Source organism: Anolis carolinensis, chromosome 1, assembly GCF_035594765.1.
Source record: "Anolis carolinensis isolate JA03-04 chromosome 1, rAnoCar3.1.pri, whole genome shotgun sequence".
NCBI classification, from domain to species: domain Eukaryota; kingdom Metazoa; phylum Chordata; class Lepidosauria; order Squamata; family Dactyloidae; genus Anolis; species Anolis carolinensis.
The window spans coordinates 293,405,839-293,431,562 of record NC_085841.1 but is presented as its reverse complement, the minus strand read 5'-3'; the positions used below and the strand labels follow the sequence as shown (position 1 = coordinate 293,431,562).

Genomic DNA, 25,724 nt, shown 5'->3' with positions numbered 1-25,724 from the left:
ATTTTTCGCAGATACATCACACAGTCCTGGACACTTGGGAAGTGTCTGACGTGTGATCCAATACAACAGCCAGCAGAGTGTCTGCTGTGGACTCATCTTGTTGTGTTTCAAATAATAATAATGGATATATATATATATATATATATATATCTGTATATAGGGGCCTCCGGTGGCTCAGTGTGTTAAAGCGCTGAGCTGCTGAACTTGCAGACCGGTCCCAGGTTCAAATCCAGGGAGCGGAGTGAGCGCCTGCTGTTAGCTCCAGCTTCTGCCAACCTAGCAGTTCGAAAACACGCAAGTGTGAGTAGATCAATAGGTACTGCTCCGGCGGGAAGGTAACGGCATTCCATGCAGTCATGCCAGCCACATGACCTTGGAGGTGTCTACGGACAACGCCGGCTCTTCAGCTTAGAAATGGAGATGAGCACCAACCCCCCCCGAGTCGGACACGACTGGATTTAACGTCAGGGGAAACCTTACCTTTACCTATATACATATATATATATATATATATATATATAGGCTATTACAATATATTTTATACACATACTGTATTGGAATATACATTTTGCAAAACATAAGCGACAGCTGCTTATGCTTTGTAAAAATATCTATTCCTATATGTATATAAACTATGTTCTAATCCCAACTGCAAAGCGCAGGCATTGGAATAATCCTTGGGCCAAAGCCTTCCTCCCACAGCAGATCTCAGCAAAACTACATTTCCCAGACTGCTAAGCAGCCCAGCGATTTAGCACGTGACTAAAGCTGTAGTTCCTGATCGTGGCCGCCAGCTGGTCACGTGAGAAAGGGGAACCATGGCTGCCTTGGATCCAGAGATGTTTGCAGCGCTTCAGATCTTGCTAAAAGTAAGTAAAAGGAGTGTGTTTTGCATGGGGCTGCTTGTTGCAAATGCTCCCAGCTCTCTTTTAAACAGTCAGAGGAAAGGACTTTTGAACCATGGCACTAAAAAGCTCTTAAGGATTATTTCTAGAATCTGACTTTTCTAAATTGCAGGGTTCTATGGGTTTGTTTGTTTTTAAAAAAAGAAAAGTATTTATCTTCCCAATGGCCACTTGGAGTTAGTCTGGACAGGAGTTTTGGCAAAAGAGGTGAGTTTGAGGTCTTTTAACCAAAGATGTGACTTATGGTGCACCTACACTGTAAAGTGAATGAAGCCTTGCACCGTTTTAACTGCCATGGTTAATGCTATAGGGTCCCGGGAGTTGTAGATTTTCAAGGTCTTTTGCCTCCCCTCATCGAACTACACCTCCCACAATTCCATAGCATTGAGCCAAGGCAGTTAAAATGGTGTCAAACTACATTCATTCTACAGAGATGTACCCATATACATCATATAAACACACACACACACACATATATACACATATGATAATTTCAGTACACATTTGTAACCCAGAAGTCATGCTACAGAAGCAATGAAGAATGGGAAAGGGAAAAAATAAAATTAAACAAACATGGGCACCATTCTTAAATGCATAGTTTGTAATTTCAAATAAGTACTTTTAAATAATTTAAAAAGCAAGGCAGAAACCGGAGCCCAAAAATGAGATCAGATTAAAATCCACTAGGTAATATAAGATTATTTGTTCCTTAAAAAAAGAAGTTGTCAATTAGCAAAATTGTGTGGTTTCCTTAAATTCATGTAGAGATATCCTCCAATAGTATTATATTTTAGATTTCTTTTCCACTTGAGTAATGTAGGTGGACTTATCTTCCAGGTGTGGTAACATGGTGTTTTCTCAATAATAATTATAGAAAAATTAGGCAAAAAATTAACAGAGGCCGGATCTATAATCCATATTATCTGCCTTGAACTGGATTATATCAGTCTACACTGCCATATAATCCAATTCAAAGCAGATAATTTGGATTTTATATGACAGTGGCCAGAGATAGTTTTGCCAGTTAGGCAAAGAATAAACTGAGGCTGGATCTACACTACCCTATATCCCAGGATCTGATCCCAGATTAGCTGATTATTCTGGATTATCTGGCCATGGAGACTCATAAAATCCAGCTCAAAGCAGATAATCTGGGATAAGATCCTGAGCTATAGGGAAGTGTAGATCCAGCCAGAGATAGTTTTGCCAGTTCTTTCCTCTGAAATACAGGCTACAGCACCTGGTTTTCATTTACAATCTTCCGACTAGTATTATCCAGAGCTGATCCTGCTTACTTCTAGATCAGATAGGGTCTAGTGCCCTTGGAGTATTTAGGTATAGTAATTAATATAGTAATTAATTACCTTCAATATTTAAATAAATGAATGAAAAAAATTATATAATTTGTAGTGCAGGTTTAGTTATGATCACTTAGATACTTCCCATTCCATTCAGTGAGACCTAATAAGATAAGATTAAATAGGGTTCCAGATTAAATCATGTGGTATGTGTGAATCACATAATAATAATAATAATAATAATAATAATAATAATAATAATAATAATAATAATAATAATCTTTATACCCTGCTACCATCTCCCCATGGGGACTCGGGGTAGCTTACATGGGGCAAAGGCCCGAACAACATTGATGAAAAAAACAACAATATAAATACAATTCACAGTATAAAAGATAAAAACAATAATACGATGTAAAACGAGAATAAAACAGTAGATAGTATCAGTCAACTACCAGGCACAGTTCTATCATCTACTTAGGTGGAGAAACTGGAGCAGCAATATAAGAGTAGAATGATAAGTTAAGTGCATAGACAGTAAGGACCTAATAAAATACAGGATAGAATAATCACACCTGTAATTTTACCAATCTAAACACATAATAAAGTGAAAATCTGTATGTGTGTATGTGGCACGGGTGTCCACTCACACAGACAGCCTCTGGCCTCCGCAAATAGGCTGTGGTTCCCAGTATTGAGGAGCCATCAAGTCACTCCCTCCCATGACATTGCAGGTTACAGCGAGCACATCCCAGTGTTACTTTCTCTTGACATTTGCATGACCCCACCCACTGCCTCACCCTTAACCCTCTCCTATAGCATACAGCAAACAGGAATTGATCAGCATACTGGAGAGGTTTAGGGAGAATTCACTATAATTTATAGGAGTTGGAGAGACTGGAATGTATAGTTCACCTGCAATCTAAGAGCATGCTGAATGCCATCAACGATGGATCTGGACAAAACTTGGCATACAGACCCAACATGGCCAACTGTGAATACTGGTAGGATTTGTGGATGATTGACCTTGGCATCAGAGAGTTATAGTTCACCCATATTCAGAGAATACTGAACCCAGGTATCGCTGGGTAGCCAAACTAGTATCAAATATAAAAAAACACAAGGGAATGGATCTATAGATGGAGATAGGTTTATGGCCAATGGCAACTTTAGATCTGTTTCCTACGAATTTGTTTGAAAATATATTTAAGACAATGCCTGCAATTACAGCCTATGGTTTTTGAAGGATCACTATTTATTTCCCTTTGTTAGGCTTCTTCAAAGGATGTTGTTCGGCAGTTGTGCCAAGAATGTTTTTCTCATTCAGCCAGTGGTTCGGACAAACTGGTTGAGAGTGTTTGTTCCAATCTCTCTGTTGCACCAAATGAAGCAAACCAGGTAAGAAGATGGTCATTGTTTCAGGTTTGAATTGCAGTTCTACACATATTTACCTATAAATAAATCTCATTGAAACCAATGGAATCTACTTCTAACCCATGGAGTTCTTCAGGGTTAGAGAGCAGGAGCCAAATGGGAAGCTGGGCAGACATTCATGACTCATAAAAGAGGGCATGCATGTGGCTTTACCTGGTAAGGGTGGTAAAAGGCTAGAACATTTTGTTGAGCTCATATTGGAAAATAATAGAATTCTTCATCTTTGTTGCTCCTTACAGTTAATTCATTCCTTGCACAACCTTACGAGATACACAGTTTACCATGGTCTGATGTGTCCTGAAGAAATTCTTTCTCTTTTTCCTGAAGGATTTCACCAGAACCTTAAAAACCTCTTGACCAAGATAATCCTGGAAAATATGTAAGTGTCAGGTTTGTGTTGGTAGTTCAGATATGGGCAATTTCCCAGAGCAGCTGCGGCATCCCTACTAGATGTCCTAGAATACACTTAGGTATGATTTGGGTCAAGACTACTGGCTGAGGGAGTTTAGGAGATAGCTCCACACAAAGCAGGAGCCAGCTTTATTTTGGTGAAATTTACAAAGGCATTTCTCTGTTTTTAATGCTTGCATAATTATTCATAATCCCCATCTAACTGTAGATATGAAATAACTAGCATGAGATGATAAGTTTGACTAAGTATTCTCTGTGGATTAGATTTTTCCAGCTTCATGCCTGCAAAATTGTTTACTAACTATGTAAAAAGCATTTGCTTGAAGCCCCTCTAGTTTCTGCTGCTATTCTATGTTTTAGGATAAATGATGATAATTTGTGTTTTCACTTCTCTTTTCAGTTCTACTTGGAGAAATGAAGCCCAAAGTAGTCAGAGTAAGTTCTAAATTGGTCACCATGACATCTAATAAATGTTTCCATATTTTTTTAGTATCCCCTACTAATTCACTCAGTGGTTTATTTGAGGAAAATATCCACACAGAAATCTCTTCCTTCCCCTGTTGATTGTGTTAAATGTTGACTTCGGCCTGTTTTACCAGTGACTTCTTGCTATGTGAGTAAGTATATTTAATAATATGCCAGCAATGTGAATTCATGGGAAGCATATCACTCTTCCATATGGGGGTGGGAGACAGGATTTCCTGCCTCTGAGATCCAAATCACAGCCTTAGACGATGATGTCTGATTATAGTTATGTGCAAAAACAATATTGGTGTCACGCTAGCACAAGATGGTTTTTTTTTCTTTTTACATAGGACTTATTTTTAAAATTATTTTTATTTAAACAAATTAATACAAAACCTACATATAAACATACAATCAAACAAACTAACAAACAAAAATAAAGTTAAAAATACTTATTCTAGTATAAAAGAAAACGTATTGCCACTACATTGAAAACATCAGAAAATAGTACATACAGTCTACATTATCTAATCTAAGGGCTTTACATTCACTCTCTGATGGTTATAGTCTCTCAATATTCTACATCCAATAAATGAAAAAGAACCATTGATATATCTTTCCCTGCATCATAACACACATAGGACTTATTTCATAGTTTATTCCCATATCTAAATTTATACTTGCCTACAGATAAAAAGTTAGTGTAGCATTTCTGCAGAAGCTCTGAGCTGTGAATGAGGAGATTCCAATTTCAAATCCTACCCTGTTCCAAAGTTCACAGTGAGACAGCTTTGTATTATTGAGATAATGCAGTCCATCTGCCATGTAGTTGGTTGAGTTTACTGATACGGTTACTTCAATCCCGTGTGTGAAATAGTGTAGATTTCAAAATGTGCCGTAAATGCTGTTATAACTAAAAGGGGGGGGGGTGTGTTAAAATTTTGTTTAAAGCATTTTACCCAGCCTTTCTGCCAAAAATGTTCCCAGAGAAAACAGCATATATATTTCATGATAATTTGCAGAATAGACTACTACCAACACACAAATACATCAGAACACAATACAGCAAGGAACTGCTCACCTGAATTCATGGTTGTGGAGTGGAAAAACTGAGATTAAGATTTATATTTCAAATTTAATTTCTGTAGTTTATTGTACAAACTGTATGTCCAGGAGGAGGGACGAAAGGTGAGAATGGGGCAAAACAATCCAAAAATCTGAACTCAGGGTTCATATGCTTGAGTACAGCCTAGCAAAGCCTTATTTATACAATACTAGCTGTGCCTGGCCACGTCTAGGAATGCTTTGCTGACCAGGTGGAATAGCAGTGAATAGCCTTGCAGCCTCAAAGCTTGGCCATTTTCTTCTTATGGGAATCCTTGTTTGATGAGCTGGAATACAAAGGAATAGGCTTGCTACTTGGAAGGCTGGGTACTTGCTTTCTAGGGGAATGGTTTTTTGGGATGCTAGAATTGCAATGAATACCCTCACTACTTCAAAGCCTGGCTGCTTGCTACCTAGGGGAATTTTTGGTTGATCAGCTTCAATAGTACAGAGTAGTATCACTGCTTCAAAGCCTGGCCGCCTTTTACCAAGGTTAATCATTTGTTGGGTCTGGTTGAATTGCACTGAATAGCCTTGCAGCTTCAGTGCCTGGCTGTTATACCTAGGGGAATCCTTGTTTGGTGAGCTGGAGTAGCACCCTCAATCAAAGAGCTGCTTTGAAGCCTGGCTACTTCCTTTGTAGGGGAATCCTTGTTTGGCCAGCTTGAATTGCACTGAAGATTAAGACTTATATTTCTTGCAGCTTAAAAGCCTGGCCGCTTTGTACACAGGGCATCCTTGCTAGGCCAGGTTGAATGGGATGGAGTAGCCTCGTGACTTCAGAGCCCAAGGGTTTTCTACCGAGGGGAAATCTTGGTTAGCCAGGTTGAATAGCACTGAATAGCCTTGCTGCCTGCAAGCCTAGTCACTTTCTACTTTGTAGAATCTTTGGTTGACCAGGTTGAATAGCAATGAATAGTCTCGTTGCGGCAAGTATGAATGCTGCAATTAGTCACCTTGATTAGCATTTAATGGCCTTGCAGCTTCAAAGCCTGGCTGCTTCCTTCCTGGGGGAATTCTTTGTTGGGAGGTGTTAGCTGACTCTGGTTGTTTCCTTTCTGGAATTCCCCTGTTTTCAGAGTGTTGTTCTTTATTTACTGTCCTGATTTTAGAGATTATATTGTTCTGTATTATTATACTACAGTAATTATTATATATTATATTTATAATCTTAATAGCATCTAATTAGAACTGGATTATATGAGGCCCCTTCTACACAGCTGTATAAAATCCATATTGAACTGGATTATATGGCAGTGTGGACTCAAGATAATCCAGTTCAAAGCAGATACTGTGGATTATATTACATGGACTGACTTATGGATAAAACACAAGGTTTTTGGATCTGAGCATATGTATTTTTAATTGATATATTGTATTCAATAGTTTTAACTGATTTTATGTATTGTTGACTGATTTTGTATAGGCATCTTGTCACAGACAGAACGCCACCAGATAAGATTCAACACAGTTTATTAAAGATACAGAACCAAAAATGCCCGTAAAAGACAAAGGGCTAGGCAAAAACTCGCCTTCAATATGAAAAGACACTAAAAAACAGTTCAAAAGATAAACCGGATTAAACGGAAGTTTAATCCGGGTTAAACCAAAAATGCTTACTTCAGCCTGGCTCTTAAAACAAACAAAACTGGTAAACTAAGATTCAATGAAACATAAATAGCTGGCAGCAGATTACTCTCTGCTACTCAACAGCTGTGGTTGATTAACTAAGTTGTTATTCCTCCGAGCAGCAAGCGAACTCCGGGTCCAAACACATCAATCAGGGCAGAAGCAGTCAGCGGGGTCCCAATCCGGTCCGAGTTCGAAGGCCAGGTACAGACGTCTTTAGTTCACCAGTTCCACCGATAATCACAGAAGGGATAGTCCAAGGTCGAAGTCAGTCAGTCAGTCCAGCGTCAATCCAGAGTAGGCAATTAATGTCCGTCAAAAAGACGACGGAGGTCCAAGGTATTCAGCAAACGAATCACACCCGTCTTCAGGAAATTCCCAACAAGAGCCCAAGCGTTCGTCCAGATTACCTTGCCCAACGCAATTAGCCCTGGATTCTAGACCCCATTTTATGCCAGTTTACAACTCCTCATCGCTGTCAGCTGTTACCCTAATTCCAGGTGCCTCATCATCATCATCCTCATCAGAGCTAAAACACCTTTGACTACGCCCCACAGCATCCCCAGCTGTGGATCCCGTCCCATCCCTCCAGCTCGTCCACGGGTCTAATCCTGCAACCCCCCAGTCGCCTCCCATACTATCATTGCCGGTGGCACCCAAATCCTCCCTCACACGAGTCCATTCCATATCATCCTCCTCTGAGCTAACCATCTCTTCCTCCATTCCCTCGGTAAAACCCTCAAAGGAGTCTTTGTCAGTTGGTTCTGCAAATAAGTCCCGCAGCCGTTTCCTTTCTCGCTCCTCAAGAGAGTCTGACTCCCGAGGAGTCTTACGACCACGTCTCCCAGTATCGGAGCCATAAGGCTCAACCATAACACATCTAATTGTGCCAGTGTTGTAAGCCGCCCTGAGTCCCTTCGGGTGAGAAGGGTGGGATATAAGTATTGGAAATAAATTATATGCCTTGGCATTCTGGGTTATATAGCTGTGTGGAAGGGCCTTAAATCTACACTTCCATATAATCCAGTTCAGATCAGATACAGTAGAGTCTCACTTATCCAACATAAACGGGCCGGCAGAACGTTGGATAAGCGAATATGTTGGATAATAAGGAGAGATGAAGGAGAAGCTTATTAAACATCAAATTAGGTTATGATTTTACAAATTAAGCACCAAAACATGTTATGCAATAAATTTGACAGAAAAAGTAGTTCAATACGCAGTAATGCTATGTAGTAATTACTGTATTTATGAATTTAGCACCCAAAAATCAGGATATATTGCAAACATTGACTCCAAAAATACGTTGGATAATCCAGAACGTTGGATAAGCGAATGTTGGACTCTACTGTAATCTGTATTTTATGGGCAATGTGGATGAGGCCAAAGTGAGCTCTGCCTGTCCCCCAGGCGCCATTGTGACTGAGGGGGTTGCTAGGACACGAAAGGGGTGAGGCCTTTCTGACTAGCAGCCAGGGGAAGAATGGCTCTTCCTCATTCTCTGTAATTTGGACTTTACTTTTCTAGGTTTTTTTGATCGAAGGACATAGATTGGATGACTATGTCTTTTGTGGCCAAATTTGGTGTGATTTGGTTCAGTGGTTTTGTTGTTTACTGCATGGGAAGAATGCACATTACATTTTATATATAAAGATTTAATGTATAGATGGATTTCCAGCGTGGTTTAGTGGTTCAAATCCCTGCTCACAATAGAAATCGACTAGGTCATTTTGGGCAAGATACATTCTTGCAGTCTTAGAGGAAAGCAGTGGCAAATTCCTTCTTGACAAATTTTGTAATCTGTAAATTGGAAACTACATGGAACCCATATAAGGTTTATTATTTATTTATTTAATTTAAATACTGCTCTTCTCCCCCGGGGGAACCCAGAGCGGTCTTACATAATGGCAGAATTAAATGCCACATATAATACAACATGTAGTAAAAACCAAACATAAAACACAAATAAAAGCCGGTATCCAAATCAAATTAAAACAATTAAACCATGTGACTATTACAACAGGGGAAGTTTCGAGCCAAAGTCAGAGCCAATCCGTGTTCGACTTAATATTAATTCACAGAATTCATCAGATCATATCAACTCATATCTTAGGATGGGCCAAAAGCTTGGTCCCACAGCCAGGTCTTCCTGAAAGACATGAGTGAAGGGGCTTCCCTAATCTCCCTTGGCAAGGAGTTCCACAGCTGCGAAGCCACCACTGAAAAAGCCCTGTCTCTCATCCCTGCCAACCGTACCTGTGACAGTGGTGGGACCAAGAGCAGGGCCTCACTTGAAGATCTTAATCTGCGGGATGACCTATAGGGGGAGATACGTTCTGAGAGGTAAGTTCTTATAATAGTCTAAAATGCACCTCCTTTTTTGAGAGGTCTTCATTTCAAATCTACCTAGTTTTGCTAGTTTAAGTTCCTTCTTTCTAATTAAGGTCAAGAGATGGAATGATGTGGCCCATGTAGAACTCCCAGAAGTCATCTCTATTGGCATTTATGGCTAGGTTTGCTGATAGACTTCAAGCTTCTCTCCATAAAAACAAAACAGTTTGCTTCTTTGCATGCCCTGTTTAATTATTTCTTGTCAACCAAAATATTTTCTTTCTTCCTAAGATGAGCATATTTAATAATTTTATTTCTTATCTGACTCACCTAATGGCTTGAGGCTGATTACAAAGCAATTAAAATATACACAGCAAAAGCACTACTAATAAACACAGTAAACCGTATCTCCATAAAAGTTACACACCAAAACATATTTCTACAAAATACATACTAAAACACATAAAACAGAAATCAAACAAAGGACACTTAAAATTCATGTTTAAAGACTGTCTGTGTAGGCCTGCTGGAAAGATAGGTTTTTACATGGTTTTTAAATTTCAAAAGCTCACTTAGCTGTCAGTGCTTCTGGCAGGGCGTTCAACAGTTGTGGGGTGGCTGATGAAAAGGTCTTCTGGGTGGTAGTTGCCAGTTGGGTTCTGGCTGGTTGGAGCAGACGCCCCCCCCCCATAAGACTGAAGTGTGTGGGGCATATTGTATTGTATTTAGCACTAAGATATCAACCAGTCTTTACTTTCTATATTCCTGTCAGACATATAAGCCATTACATTGCATAATAATAATTAATCCTGGAATCCATAGGTTTCACTTACCAATGAAAAATGGTCTCATTTAGAAATTTACTAGGTCTTCCAGGCAATTCCATGATATACTTTACATGAAAATTACTATATTTATTTATTTTGGAGCACATAGCAAATTTCTAGAAGGGATACCTTTCTAGGAATTTCTGGCTATTCCAGGACAACTTTATGGTATGCTGAGAACTGTAAAGTAAACATGCTCAGTTCTATTCACCACTTGGAATCTCACCTGTGGGAGAAAAGCGGGATAAAAATAAATAATAATATTATTATCTCCTTCAGTAAGAATTTACTAATTCTTCTCCATGTGCAATGGTTCTGATTTGGATCAAGCTCATTAACCTTTTTTTCGGAATGTGAAAAAGTTGAGGCTCAGTGATATAATGCACCATATGGTTTAGTTCTGTGTTTCAGCAGGACATGGGGGGGAAATGATCTTGGACTCAAATTATACTGTAGCTATTTTATGAGTGGTTATCTAGTACAAAGTCTCAGAGTTGGTTGTCAAAGATAATAATATTTTGAGCTGCTTCCCTGTGTTGGTTTTGGCTCTTTCAGCTGGCACATATGGTGTGTGTGAAATGTTGGATGCAAGTGCTGGTGTCTAATTCTGGCAGAGAAAACAAAGTGGCATCTTCTGCCAGTATGTGGTTGTCTTCTAATCAAATACCACATGGCATAAACTCTTGTTGCTCGAGCTTTGGCTGTATTAGGTCTTGTTTGTACAATACTGACAGAGCGGGGAAAGCAAATTGTTGTAAGTGGCATGGAATCTGCTACTTATCTAGTGTTATCGAGAGGCATGGTTTTCTCAATGAGTGGCAAAAGCAAAAAAAACCTCAGAAAATGGAAGAGCTCAAAAAGTAAAATCACATTGAGTTCGTACATAGGTAGAAAGATGGTATAAAAATAAAGTAAATTATTAATAAAATGATATAATTTTGCCTGTAGAAAGAAGAAAATCACTCTGCAGCAGAGAGGTGGGCAATAGTACAGAAGAGTAGCATTGAGGCCAATATGTTTCCAGTCTGTATTCAAGTGCTGGTTATGACATTTAAATCCCTAAATTTAATATGCATATACATATCCTTTCAAATTGTCTACCATTTGGTTTTCTTAACCAAAGAGTACTCAGAGATGATTTTGCCAGTTCTTTCCTCTGAAATAGAAGCTACAGCATCTGGTATTAATTGGTGGTCTCTCATTTAAATACTAACCTGAACTGACCTTGCGAATATTCCAAAATCGGATGGGACTCCCTCTCCATATATATATCTGCCGAAGGACTGAAGCCTGCTGCTGCCCCCCCCCCCCCCCCCCCCGGCTAATGTCCTGCCAATGAAGTTAATTCATTGTGAAGGGAACTGGCAAATGAACTTAGCTGGGGCTTCCCGATTGTGGAATGCTGTCTCATTGAAGGCCTGGTTGACACCTTGGCTGTTCATCAAAGCCTTTGGGTCTCACTAATATCCACTAAATGCTGAGGCACATCGTTTAAAACTATTAATATCTTAAATATGTTTTATCTTGTTAATTATGTTTAATATATTTTGAGTATATATTCCATATCCATGGACTCCTAATCTGCAATTTAACCAACCATTGATTTTTTAAAAATGGAAATAATCCAGCAGCTCATGCAAACTCTGTACAATGGCCTTCCCAAAAGGCTGAAGTGCTCATGTTTACGTCAGTACTATGTTATTATGATCATCCGTGCATTTTGGTACCCACAGGAGATTCTGGAACCAATTCTCCACAGATATTGCGGACCAAGTGAGGAGTTTGTAGTGATCTGTAACCTGGAGTAATTATGTACCCATTGCCTTATTTATTACGTTGTAATAACTTATTATGCCATAGAATGCATTAGACTCCTGTGTCAACTTACAATCTATCTTGTTAAATCCAAGACTGATGTGTCTGTGTTTGATTCTATCTCTGTACGTTTGTTTGGAAGCAAGTTCTACTGAGCTTAATGGGGCTTAATCTCTAGCAAGTATTCTTAGGATCCCAACCTGGAGTCATATCTGGGACTTTTGCTTCCTCAGCATTACAAGAATTGCTGCTTTTAGCAACTTGAATTCATTAGTTCTGGTCTGGTACAAAGAAGGTCAGGTTGATCTCTGGGAATCATCCATCAAGTGGAAGTAAAGCCCTGGAGCTCCAACAAACAGATGAGGCATAGAAGGTTGATATACCAGGCACGTATGCGACATCAGCTGCCCTCTTTTAGGGGGCTCACAAATAGCAGTCATGGTCTTTCCATTGGCTGGTTTTCAGATCCTGATATCTTTATCTCTCTCAGATTAAAAGATTGGCAATAGAATGGGAAGAGGTGATAGATAGGATGCTAGAAAAATGTTAACATGTAAACTAGGCTACAAATCAGTTCAACTAGGCTGGATGAAGGACATACTATTTTTAAAGAGAATAATAAAGTTACATTGTGTTCTCTTATTTTATAAAGGTTCTCTGATAGTGCATTTATAGTGCTTCCCCTGGGATTTATTGCTTTGATTTGATTATTTATTGTTTTGTTCAAGCACAGAGCTGGTACTGGATGTAGACTTTGGTATGCTGGGAAGAGCTTTTTAAAACTGATTTTTTAGTCCTTATGGATAGGAAGAGAGGCTTAAGAAGGATTTATGCATCCAATTTATATTACACAGTTGACCTTGTGATGGTTTTTTTTAAAAAAAAAATCCTATTGAGCTGGAGTACTAGGAAGTAATACCAAGAAATTAAAGAAACTAATTTGCTTGTAATTTTGGTTTCTTATTCACAGTTTAACAAACAGTAAAAAAGAAAGAAATGTGTGATTCTTCAGTGGCTCCATAACTTGAAGAAAGTGTTGCTCTGTTCTAGGCAATTATGTTTTTTTCCACTGAGCATGTGATCTTTGCAATATTCTACTTGGACAAGCATTTTGTACAGTAAAGAGCTTTGCAAATTTGAAGAGAGGATCTGGGTTTTTAATGAGTATACCTCTTCAAAGACATGTGGGACATTTTAATGCTGGTTTATAATTCAGGAACAATGGTGGGCTGATGGGTTCATGTGAAAGCCTATTGTTGCTTAATTTCATGAGCTTTCCATCTTATTTCCAGTTTCTTTGCCCCGTCTTGTGGATATGGATTGGAGAGTGGACATCAAGACCTCCTCAGACAGTATCAGCAGAATGGCTGTCCCTACCTGCCTGCTACAGTTGAAGGTATTGCTAGTTGGTCAAGTATTTTAGACACCCATTTTGTTCTTTTTCTGTATCAGGAAGTGCACTGGGCTTATTAATTTCTTTGTTGAATCTCAAGACCATTCTCCCCAAGATTCCTGTTCTTCAGAGGGCATCAGTACAGCATAATAGACTTCTGCTGTACTTCATTCTACATTCTTCCCTCTAGAATTACATTTCCCATGGATGGTAGGTACAGGATAAAAATTAACCTACTTCCCTTCCTCTGTACATTGACTTACTCCCCTTCCCCTTGCCACACCTTAGAAAGTCATTTTTAAGATGAATGACTCTCATGACAAGTTGATTCCACCCATGAAAGAAGTCACATGATTCTGTTTTTACCTAGTATAGGCTGAGTATGCGTTATATTAAATGCTTGGGACAGGAATGATTTTAGATTTTTCAGGTGTTGGAGTACCTATCTATATATATAAAAGGGTAATGAAATTTCGGTCTAGGACAAAACTACACATCCCAGAAACACTAAACTTGGCAGCACAACCCCTCATCTATGCCTCTACATTCATACAACAAAAAGCTCCAGCTACTCCAGAAAACGGCCAGGCTTTGAGACTGCAAGGCTATTCACTGCTATTCCACCTGGCCAACAAAGGATTCCCATAAGCCACAGCAACTCATGGCCGGGCAAAGCTAGTGTGTGTGTGTGTGTGTGTGTATATGTGTATATATATATAATGTGCATTTTTCCCATGGAGTAAACAACAAAACCACTGAACCAAATCACATCAAATTTGGCCACAAAAGACATAGTCATCTAATCTATGTCTTTCAATAGAAAAACCCCTAAAAATAAAGTCCAAATTATAGAAGACAAGGAAGAGCCATTTTTCCCCAGCTGCCAGTGAGAAGGGTAGGGCCCGCCACCTTTAGGCCTCGCTCACTTTGTGTCCTAGCAAATCCATGAGCCACAATGTCTGAGGGTTCACTTAGGCCTCTTCCACACTGCCTATAAAATACAGATTATCTGATTTGAACTGGATTATATGGCAGTGTAGATTCAAGACCCTTTCACACAGCTATATAACCCAGAATGCCAAGGCAGATAATCCACAGTATCTTCTTTGAACTGGACTATCTTGAGTCCACACTGCCATATAATCCAGTTCAATGTGGATTTTATACAGTTGTGTAGAAGGGGCCTCATATAATCCAGTTCAAAGCAAAGATTATAAATCTATATATATAAAAGAGTGATGGCATCACGGCAATTCACAAAACAACAAAAGTACAGGCCCCCCAACCTCAAAATTTGACAACACAACCCATCATCCACGCCTCAAGGTTGATACAACAAAAAGAAAAGAAAAATAAAGTCCTAATTAGAGGGAGAGCAATAATTTTTTTATCCAATTGCTGCCAGTTTAGAGGGCTAATCTCTGCCCACTTGGTTGCCTAGCAACCAAGGGACAGCCAGGTTTCAGTTAGGGGACAGGCAGATTTAGGCCTCACTTAGACTTCTTCTTATCTAATTTGCACTGGATTATATGGCAGTGTAGACCCAAGGCCCTTCCACACAGCTATATAACCCATTTATAATCTTATATTATCTGCTTTGCACTGGATTATCTTGACTCCACACTGCCATATAATCCACTTCAGTGTGCATTTTATACAGCTGTGAAGAAGGGGCCTCAGATAATCCAGTTCTAAGCAGATAATTTAAGATTATCAATATGCAGTAGAGTCTCACTTATCCAACGTAAACAGGCCGGCAGGATAAGTGAATATGTTGGATAATAAGAAGGGATTCAGGAAAAGCCAATTAAACATCAAATTAGGTAATCGTTATACAAATTAAGCACCAAAACATCATATTATACAACAAATTTGACAGAAAAAGTAGTTCCATGTGCAGTAATGCTATGTAGTATTTACAGTAGAGTCACTTATCCAACACTCGCTTATCCAACGCATTTTTGTAGTCAATGCTTTCAATATATCGTGATATTTTGGTGCTAAATTCATAAATACAGTAATTACTATATAGCATTACTGTGTACTGAACTACTTTTTCTGACAAATTTGTTGTCTAACATGATGTTTTGGTGCTTACTTTGTAAAATCATAACTTAATTTGATGTTTAATAGGGTTATCCTTAATTCCTCATTATCCAACATATTCGCTTATCCAACGTTCTGCCGGCCCGTTTATGTTGGATAAGTGAGACTCTACTGTACTGTATTTACAAATTTACCACTAAAATATCACAATGAATTTAAAACACTGACTACAAAAACATTGATTATGAAAAGGCAGACTGCGTTGGATAATCCAGAACATTGTATAAGCGAATGTTGGATAAGTGAGGTTCTTCTTTAATATGAAATAATTACTGGGATAGAATAATGCAGAACAATATAATCTCTAAAACCAGGACAGTAAATAAACAGGGGAATTCCACACAGGAAACAATCGGGGCCAGCTAACACCTCCCAACAAAGTATTCCCATCATCAAAGTCTGGCAAATCCTGTTTTCTCAGGGCCACAGACAGTAGAAGCACATAAAATATCGCAAACAACATCACTCTGAAAAAAAGGGAATTCCAGACAGGAAACAATCAGGGCCAGCTAACACCTCCCAACAAAGTATTCCCATCATCAAAGTCTGGAAAATCCTCTGTTTTCTCAGGGCCACAGACAGTAGAAGCACATAAAATATCGCAAACAACACCACTCTGAAAACAAGGGAATTCCAGACAGGAAACAATCAGGGCCTCCCAACAAAAAATTCACTCAGGGAGGAATAACACCTCCCAACAAAAAATTCACTCAGGGAGGAAACAGCCAGGCTTTAAAGCTGCAAGGCCATTACATCCTAATCATTTTTCCTATTGCATCATTCATACTTGCCTCCAACAAACAAAAAAAAACCAATCAGAAATATTGTATATTCACAACCTTTAGGAAATAATATCCCCTGATGGCGCAGCGTGTTAAAGCGCTGAGCTGCTGAACCAAAAGGCCACAGGTTTGAATTGGGGGAGCGGAGAGAGCCCCCACTATTAGCCCCAGCTTCTGCCAACCCAGAAGTTCGAAAACATGCAAATGTGAGTGCATCAATAGGTACTGCTCCGGCGGGAAGGTAACGCCGCTCCATGTAGTCATCCCACATGACATTGGAGGAGTCTACGGACAACGCCGGCTCTTCAGCTTAGAAATGGAGATGAGCACCAACCTCCAGAGTCAGACACGACTGGACTTAATGTCTGAGGAAAACCTTTACCCTTGACCTTAACTACCACCAATTCCTCAATACTTTATTTCCCATACCACCAGACTTCGCCACAGCAACGCGTGGCCGGGCACAGCTAGTGCAATATATAAAGATTACTGTGGTATAATAAAACAGAACAATATATTCTCTAAAATCAGGACAGTAAATAGAGAACAACACTCTGAAAATGTGAATTCCAGACAGGAAACAATCAGGGCCAGGAACACCTCCCAATAAAGAATTCCCCCAGTGAGGAAGCTGAGGAGGGAGAAAAGTAGTGTGTAATATCAGAGACATTATTATTATTATTATTATTATTATTATTATTATTATTATTATTATTATTATTATGTTGCTGTGAGCCATGAAAATGAACACAATCTGGTTCCTAGTATTAAAAAAAATCTAAAATCAGAACATTAAATAAAGAACAACACTCTGAAAACGGGAATTCCAGAAATGAAACAATTCGGGCCAGCTAACACCTCCCAACAAAAGATTCCCCCAGGGAGGAAGCAGCCAGGCTTTGAAGCCTAAAGGTCATTACATGCTAATCATTCTGGCTAATTGCAACTGGCCTCCAAAAGACAAAAAAAAGAAACAATCAGAAATATTGTATATTCACAAGCTTTAGGAAATAACATATACTACCACCAATTCCTCAATACGTACTTTATTTCCCATACCACCACACTTTGCCACAGCTGCGCGTGGCTGGGCACCGCTAGTATTTGTATATATGTACATAATAAGATGCTTTGAAGATGAGACCTAAGTCTAAACACAAAATTCATTTATCTTTCATATACACTTTATTTATGTTATTTATATACATAACCTGAATATAAATTTATACAAAGAATGAATATAAATTTATTGTTAATTATTTTGTACATGAAACAAAGTTTGTGTACCTTGAACTACTGGAAAGCAAACATATCATTTTCTCTGCTTCTCATGTGTACGATTTCAGATTTTGTAGTATTTCAGATTTAGGAATTCCAGATAAGGGATGCTGAACTCAGAAGATTTGAGGTAGGTTGAGATTAAACTGAGATTTCTTAGGGATATTTGACATCTCCCTGTTCTCTTTCAGATTAAGGAAGATGCTGCCCTGTGTGGGAATGACTTCTCGACTTCGACTTTAACAGTAGAATTGAACAAACAAACATTGGATACTATGCTAGATGGCCTGGGAAGGATTCGGGACCAGCTTTCTACAATAGCAAATAAATAATCCTTTGGCAAAAGAACTGCAGCCACCATTTACATGCCAAAAGAAACTGTCCTGTCTTCCCAATGTGGGCATGATATATTACAAACATTTTTGTTGTTTTTGTCCCCAAGTTTAAAGTGGGACTTTTATTTCCTTCAGAAGCAAAACATTTAACTTCTTGGTTTGATGCCTGAAATAAGTTCCTAATGTCAAGTAAGCCCCCATCTTTTCTATATTCCTGGAGAGGTTTATAGCCCAACCTAATCCAAATACCTGTAAAAGGAAAGAGCAGTAACCAATGAAGCAGCATCTTATCTCCCTGCTCTGAAATTAGGAAACTGAAAGCATGAATGTGGCGAATAGGCTGACTTCCAGCCTTGACACACTTCTGAAAGGTGTTGCGCTCAGCAGCATGGTGTAGAAGAGTTTTCCTCTTCACTGAGGCAGATCTTTTAAAATAAAGCAATTGTGATGCAGTGTATTTTCTCAGAGCTTGCCACAAAACTGCCTTGTGTGAACCTAGTTTTAAGTTTAAGGGTGGAAATGAATTTTGGAAACATTCGCTCCTAGCTTCTATTGGAAAAGAGACCGTTTTGTCACTTGGTACAGGATTTAACAAGAAGTGGAAGGTTCTGCGAGAGGTTTGGATGTACCAAAAAGGTTGCTAATAGCAACCTGTTCCTGTAGCAACAATGTCACTGCATTGCTTATGAAATATTAAGTGTTTCAGTTTCTTTCTTTCTTTTTTCTTTTTTTTTAAAATACATTTTGTAGTTTTCTTTTCTGAATAAATTATTTTCCCCTCCAGGCTGCTATGAAATAGGAGCACTCTGTTTTCTTTGTTTGGCTGGAAATTAAATTTTGCAGTGCTTTCTTTCACTACTTTCAAATAGCTTGTTTTGGGTTGAAATCTTTTCCCTTTTTCCTCCTTGGATATTTATGGTACACGTGGCTCTCTTTTCCTTGTCCTTCTGACTGCTGATTTTACTTCATCTTCCCAAACACTCGTTTATAGTGTTACATAGTGTAGGGATAGGAAATGTGGCAATCAGGACGATGTACACTGTAGCTCCTATCATCCTCTGCTATTGTCTGTACTAGCTAGTGCTGATGGGAACTGCAGTCCAACATAGGAAAAGGCACACAATCTTCACCTTTAACCTAGCAGAGATCAACAATGTCCAGCAGTCCACAGGATGCAGTTGCCTTGTCTAGGGATTTTGAGGGCACAACTTCGCTTGACATCCCTTAAATTTGCTTTTTTAACTTCAAAAGGTCCTTCATATGCTCTGAGATGCACCAGTGACAATTTTGCCACATCCCTGCCTGTGCCCTCCAAAGGAGGTTTGTCAAAACTGGAAGGGACTTCTATGCTGGGGTAAAGTAAAATATAACAAATATATACAAATATAACGTTGGCAAAGTGCGTTAAAGCACTGAGCTGCAGACCAAAAGGTCCCAGGTTCAAGCCCCGGGAGCGGTGGGAACGGCCACTGTTAGCTCCAGCTCCTGCCAACCTAGCAGGTCGAAAACATGCCAATGTGAGTAGATCAATAGGTACCGCTCCGGCGGGAAGGTAACGGCGCTCCATGCATTCATGCCGGCCACATGACCTTGCAGGTGTCTACGGACAATGCCGGCTCTTCGGCTTAGAAATGGAGATGAGCACCACACCCCAGAGTCAGACATGACTGGACTTAACGTCAGGGGAAACCTTTACCTTTTTAAAGTAAAAATAAAATAGAAGTCATTCCCAGGGTAGAAGTGCCCACCACTTCCTAAAGGGTACATAAGGACTTCTATTAAATCAATGAAAACCCTTAGAGCAGCAGTGGGTCACAGGGAGACCATATATCTTATATTTCATATTATGCCCACCCTTGTAATAAAGCGTGATACATCCAGATAGCCAAATACAGTGTTCGGGAGTTTGCACTCCAATTTAACATGCCCTTAGTAGAACATGATCTCACTCATTTTAGTGGAAATTCTTTCCATATAAGATTGCTTGTATATGCACAGCTCCACAAAAAGTTTTTAAATTGCTAATAATAAAGACAAATTAGCAGATTGGCATGGGCCCAATTCAGTATTTATAGCACTCGGTTCAAAAATGAACTGCCTCCCAACTCTTTTTAAATTTTGTAGTCACAACGTCATTACTTGACCTCAGATTTAATCCTCATCATGACAATTTTCAACCCAATACAGAACATTGTTGTCCTTCTGAAAGTAAAGTGAACTACTACAAAATCTTCCTGCTTTCCCAGCCTTTCATGTGCATTCTATATCTACATTCATAATCACTGGGTTGCTGCTGACATTGTCGATTTACCTCCTTGCCCTGTTTCTGGAAAATGTTTGCCATAAGTCAGTTTCTGGATTTTGCCATTTCTGGCATTCAAGAATGGAAAGGATACAGTATATGCAGTATATTTTAGGAACACAGGAAGCTCCATTTCAGAAGATGGTGCAAAGTAGTTTTTCTGCTGCTGCAGAGATTAGACCATAAAGCAATGCATTTAAATTCTAAAAAAAAAAAAAAAAAGATTCTGTCTAAATGTTAGAACTTAACTTTCTAAATGTAAAAGTTGTCCTAATAGACTAGTGTGGGATGCTATCTGCTTTCTTTCTGTGGAGGTTTGTAAACAGAAGTTGACTAATCCTCTCTCAGAATTTGCTTTAGTTGTGTATTCCTCCATGGCACAGATAGACTAGATGACCCTTGCAGTCCCTTTCAACTCGGTGATGCTTTCCCCCTGCATTGCCCTAACAAAACTATCCTGAGCCCTGTGAAAATAGTTTTTGTTTGTTTAAAGGTATTTATGCAGTTTCATGAAAGGTGAATAAAAGTACAGACAAGTGAATGAATTAAGCCCAAGGTGAATTAAAATATTGTGATTTGGCATGTTACTGTGGTTTAAGTAGTATTTCTGTCTGCTGTGACATACTGTGAGGATGATAATGCAAGCATGCTACTCTCTTAAGAGTGTTCACATACACTATAATTCTTTCAACAATCCTCTCCCTCTTATTAGCCCTGTGTTTTAAGGGCAGAATCAGAGGCTTTTAGAGACAGTAGCATATTCATTAGCAGGCGACTTAGTAGCAGCCATGAGACCAAAACCAAGTATTTGGGATGAACTAAAATTGCTGTTGGCCATGGTTTATGACAGCCTTACCCAATTTACTGCCATCTGGATATTTGGACTATAATTCCTCACTCCAAGCCACCATGGCCTTAGTATGCTTGGAGTCATGGCCTACGGTGTTTGGAAGGCTTTCAATATAAGGAAGCCAGGTTGGTAGATCATGTTCTGTCATGTGGCTAGAGAGCCCACCCACCCCCACCCCGGTTCTTATTTTAGGAATCCTGTGTGGAGTCAGACTGATGTACGTCCTTGTCTGTACTAACCAGCCATGGCTTTTCAAGATTTCAAAGGTTCAGGGAACTGAACATGGGATTCCTCCAAAATATACACTACCACAAAGTCCCTGTTTGCTCATCTGGAAATGGTCCATCTGCTAGGATAGTCTGCCCATCCTCCTGACTTGTTCAGTCACAGCCTTTCTAATCTGAGGGGGAAAGTTTGCAGAAGTCTGCCTTCTGCAGTTGCTAAATCTTAACTGTCTAAAGCAAGCATATGTCTGCCCTCAGTCTTTTTAAATTATTCATGCATTTTCCCCAAATTCTCCTTTTTGGCATTCGATAATGTTAATTCTAGGCTATTAATTACACTAATTTTTCTGCATCCTTCCCTCTTTGAGGGCAGTTTTGTGCCTAAAAATGGCAGACTGATTTATTTTCTGTAAAGCCTTCTGAGGCTGGAATCGCTCAAGCTTTATTGAATAGCCGTCGCCCACTCGATGTAACTTGATTAAAGCTTAATAATTCAGCTGCCGATAGGCTTGCTGCTTTCCAGTAACCACATTGCAGATACCAACCACCAGCCTGGCAGAACTCCACTCCTTCTGAAACAGCACTCTTGCTTTGCTTGCTATCTGTATCTGAAGGCAATTTGAGAGGTGGTTAATCGTGCTAATATGTTATGTTTATATGGCATCAATTCAAAGACTATTATGCCAGCTATACAAATAGGAAAGCTGAACCTCAGATGCTGTGAAGTGATTTGTCAGAGGTTTTGTTCCAAAGAGGCAATTACATCCTTTGAGAAAAATGGATGTAGTACATCCTTTGGAGAACTACAAGCTGCTGTTATCCATGAACGTTACCTGGGAAATAGGATATCTTTTTCTGACAAAAGACAAGTCAGTAGACATCACAGTAAGGATGAGTAGGGTGCTGTAAAGTTACCCTTTTGGACCACAGCTCCTAGAACCCCCTGACCATCATGAATCTTTGCAGGCCAGTGAGTCCAGCATGAGGGCCTGAGGTTTCCAATCTCTTTTTTACAAGATAGCATTTAGAATTTGGAAGAGAGTACAAGGAAACGTGCCTGGATTTGCTATAAAACTGCACTTCATTAGAGACTAGAGATACGTACATGCACCCACAAGCTGTGTTCGTACAAGGAACAACCTACACATTATATGTTGATGCATGTAATAATGACATCTAGGAAAGTTTCTGACCAGGGTTTGGATGTATGGTTTGGGAGAAGGGACACTTATTCATTTGCCTTTCAGCATTGATTTATCTAGTTCAGTGTTTCTCAAACTGAGACTCGAGACCCCTGGGGGGGGGTTGCGAGGGGGTGTCAGAGGGGTTGCCAAAGACAATCAGAAAACACATATTGGTCATGGGAGTTCTGTGTGCCAAGTTTGCCTCAGTTCCATCATTGGTGGAGTTCAGAATGCTCTTTGATTGTAGGTTAACTATAACTATATATGCTTTATAATCTTTCCCTTGCCATTCATTCCCCCTCCTGCATGAACCCCTTTGTACCTTTGCGCCGTCTCCCAGTTCTAGTGGAATCCCAAAAAGCCTTTTGACTGCTGGGCTGCTGGGGAACTTCTGGGATCCCTTTCTTTGTCCCCCATTGGAAACACAGGGAAGATCGGAGCCCCCTGAAACCCCTGGAAAAAATCTGTGTTTGTCTCCCAACACAATGGGGATACTGGATCTCGTGTTTCTCCCCTATTGTGAGTCCCACATGTGTCTCCTATCATTATTATTATTATTATTATTATTATTATTATTATTATTATTATTATTATTATTATTATTATTGTATGACACAGCAAACAAGATAGACATGCTGGATTTCGTATCACAAAATCACAAGTCGAACACTTCCCAAGTGTCTAGGACTGTGTGATGTATTTTCGGATGATGCGTGCAGATCCCAGCAGGGTGGCCTTTTGCAGTTGGCAGATCGTGATTTTGTCAATGTCTATTGTTTCCAAATGCCGGCTGAGATCTTTTGGCACGGCACCCAGTGTGCCCATCACCACCGGGACCACCTGCACTGGTTTCTGCCAGAGTCTTTGCAGTTCAATCTTGAGGTCCTGATAGCGGCTGAGTTTTTCCTGTTGTTTTTCGTCAATGCGACTGTCACCTGGCATGGCGACATCAATGATCCAAACCTTTTTCTTTTTCACAACTGTGATGTCTGGTGTGTTGTGTTCCAGAACTTTGTCAGTCTGGATTCGGAAGTCCCACAGTATCTTTGCGTGCTCATTTTCCAATACTTTTGCAGGTTTGTGATCCCACCAGTTCTTTTCTGCTAGGAGGTGGTACTTGAGGCATACCACCTCAATAATAATAATAATAATAATAATAATAATAATAATAATTATTATTATTATTATTATTATTATTATTATTATTATTATTATTATTGATATCTTGCCCCTTATAAAATGAAGCACAGTGACCCTGATGTGAACTTTGGCCAGCATTCCATCCTGACCTGGGTGCCACCAGCCTGCCTCAGGCCATATCCCAACTCACTGGACTTACCAAGATCAACATCTGGAAATAACACAATGGACTCTTTCTTAAGCTTCGGAGGGCAAAGCCAGACCACTTAAGAATGGAGCAATCTTTGGACATTCCAATCATTCCACATAAATGGCATATCTCCTCTGGGAGGAAGGGTACTTAAGCCCATCATCAGCCATCGCCTCCTCCATTGTTCAGAGACCTGCCAGCCCCTCTTTCATCATTGGACAGGGGGAGAATTTGCATCGAAGGCAGGCGGTGCTCTCTCATTGGCTGAGACGTGTCAAGCTCCCACCTTTCCAGGGAGCCCCTGCCAATCACAGCAAGGCTGGGTCTAGCCAGGGGCGGTGGGAATTTTGAACCTGAAAACTATAAAAGTGCATGCTTTCCTATGTTATGTATCTCAGTCTATTTTTGGCGAACTATCGCAGGCTGGCATCACTTTCAGCTGAAATTAAATAAAACACCTCTGCTTTCTGCTTCAACTTGGTGAGATATATTCTGGAAATTATTGGCTTCTTTTTCTCACCAGGATTAACCCACAGCTTGGATCTCACTATCCAATGCTGCTCTAAATTGCTCAATAACATGAATGAAAATATATTTTTCATATCAGATATTTACATTACAATTCATAACAGTAGCAAAATTAGTTATGAAGTAGCATTGAAAATAATTTTAAGGTTGGGGGTCACCACAACATGAGGTACTGTATTAAGAGGTTGTGGCAATAGGAAGATTGAGAACCATTGATCTAGTTCATCCCACAAATTCCTTGAGGTCACTGCTATTTTCCCTGTTGGGCAAAACATCATCGAAGGGCATCTTTTGAGTCAGAATTTGTTGATGTTCCCTCACTTGCTCCTGCAGTTATGGTTGCAGGAGTTTTTGGTTACATTTACTTGCTTTTTAAAGGTGGCTTTCTTCTTGGTTGCAACTATACTATATTGCAGCTAATGATGGTGTTCGGCATGGGGAACCGAGTGAAATATTCCTGTCTTACAAGGAGCTTTTTCTTTGTACAGATGTATGAGTAGTGAGTCACTGTGTTGGGCCATGCATGTCTCTCCTCATCTTATAATTCTGAAAGCCTTAAACTAGCCTTAGAATTTATGAAGCCTTAAAGACTTCATGAACTGCTCAGTTGAATTCAGGAAGAAGTGAATTCTGTACAAGTGTAATGTTGTGGTCTTACCTAGAAGCAATTCCTTCTGCAAATATAAAAATATATGCAAGTATAAATCCATACAAACTTAAGGGGCATATGAGTGGAAAAAATTAGCCATGTGCTTAAATCTCTCCCGTATCAGTGGAAGTAAACATTCTTAAACATGTCATCAAATGTGAAACAACCCTATTTCAGTGGTAAAACATATCTGAAAGTGCCTTGAAGATTTCCCATGATAACTACAGGTTGGGCTGTGTAGTATTTTTGTCTGAAAGCTAATCGGTAGTGTGGAGCTTTTTAAAGGTCCGTCACAGGCCCATTCCCATGTATCTCACTAGAACATATCTTTGGGGGCATGGCCTGAAGGCACTCATATCAAGCTGGTTTTTTTTTTCCTTCAACCCCGTCCCACTGCACTCATCTGCTTATTAACGTGACATGGAATCTTTTGAAGAGCACATGATCAGATTATCCCAAGCACTGAATTTCACTCTTTGGTAACTCCTATTTTCCAGAGAAATACCTCTTTCTTGGGAAGAATGAGGATGGTAGCGGTCTAGCA

The 25,724-nt window shown here is 39.6% G+C and overlaps 1 protein-coding gene across 1 annotated transcript; it reads left to right on the top strand.

Moving 5' to 3' along the window:
- The first annotated feature begins 713 nt into the window (after positions 1–713).
- Positions 714–21,002, top strand: commd9 (COMM domain containing 9). Its single transcript, XM_003214650.3, has 6 exons — positions 714–869; positions 3,476–3,601; positions 3,877–4,016; positions 4,449–4,483; positions 13,512–13,615; positions 17,970–21,002. Exons 1-6 carry the CDS (start codon positions 819–821, stop codon positions 18,108–18,110), a joined length of 597 nt encoding a protein of 198 aa, XP_003214698.1. The 5' UTR covers positions 714–818; the 3' UTR covers positions 18,111–21,002.
- The last annotated feature ends 4,722 nt before the right edge of the window (positions 21,003–25,724 follow it).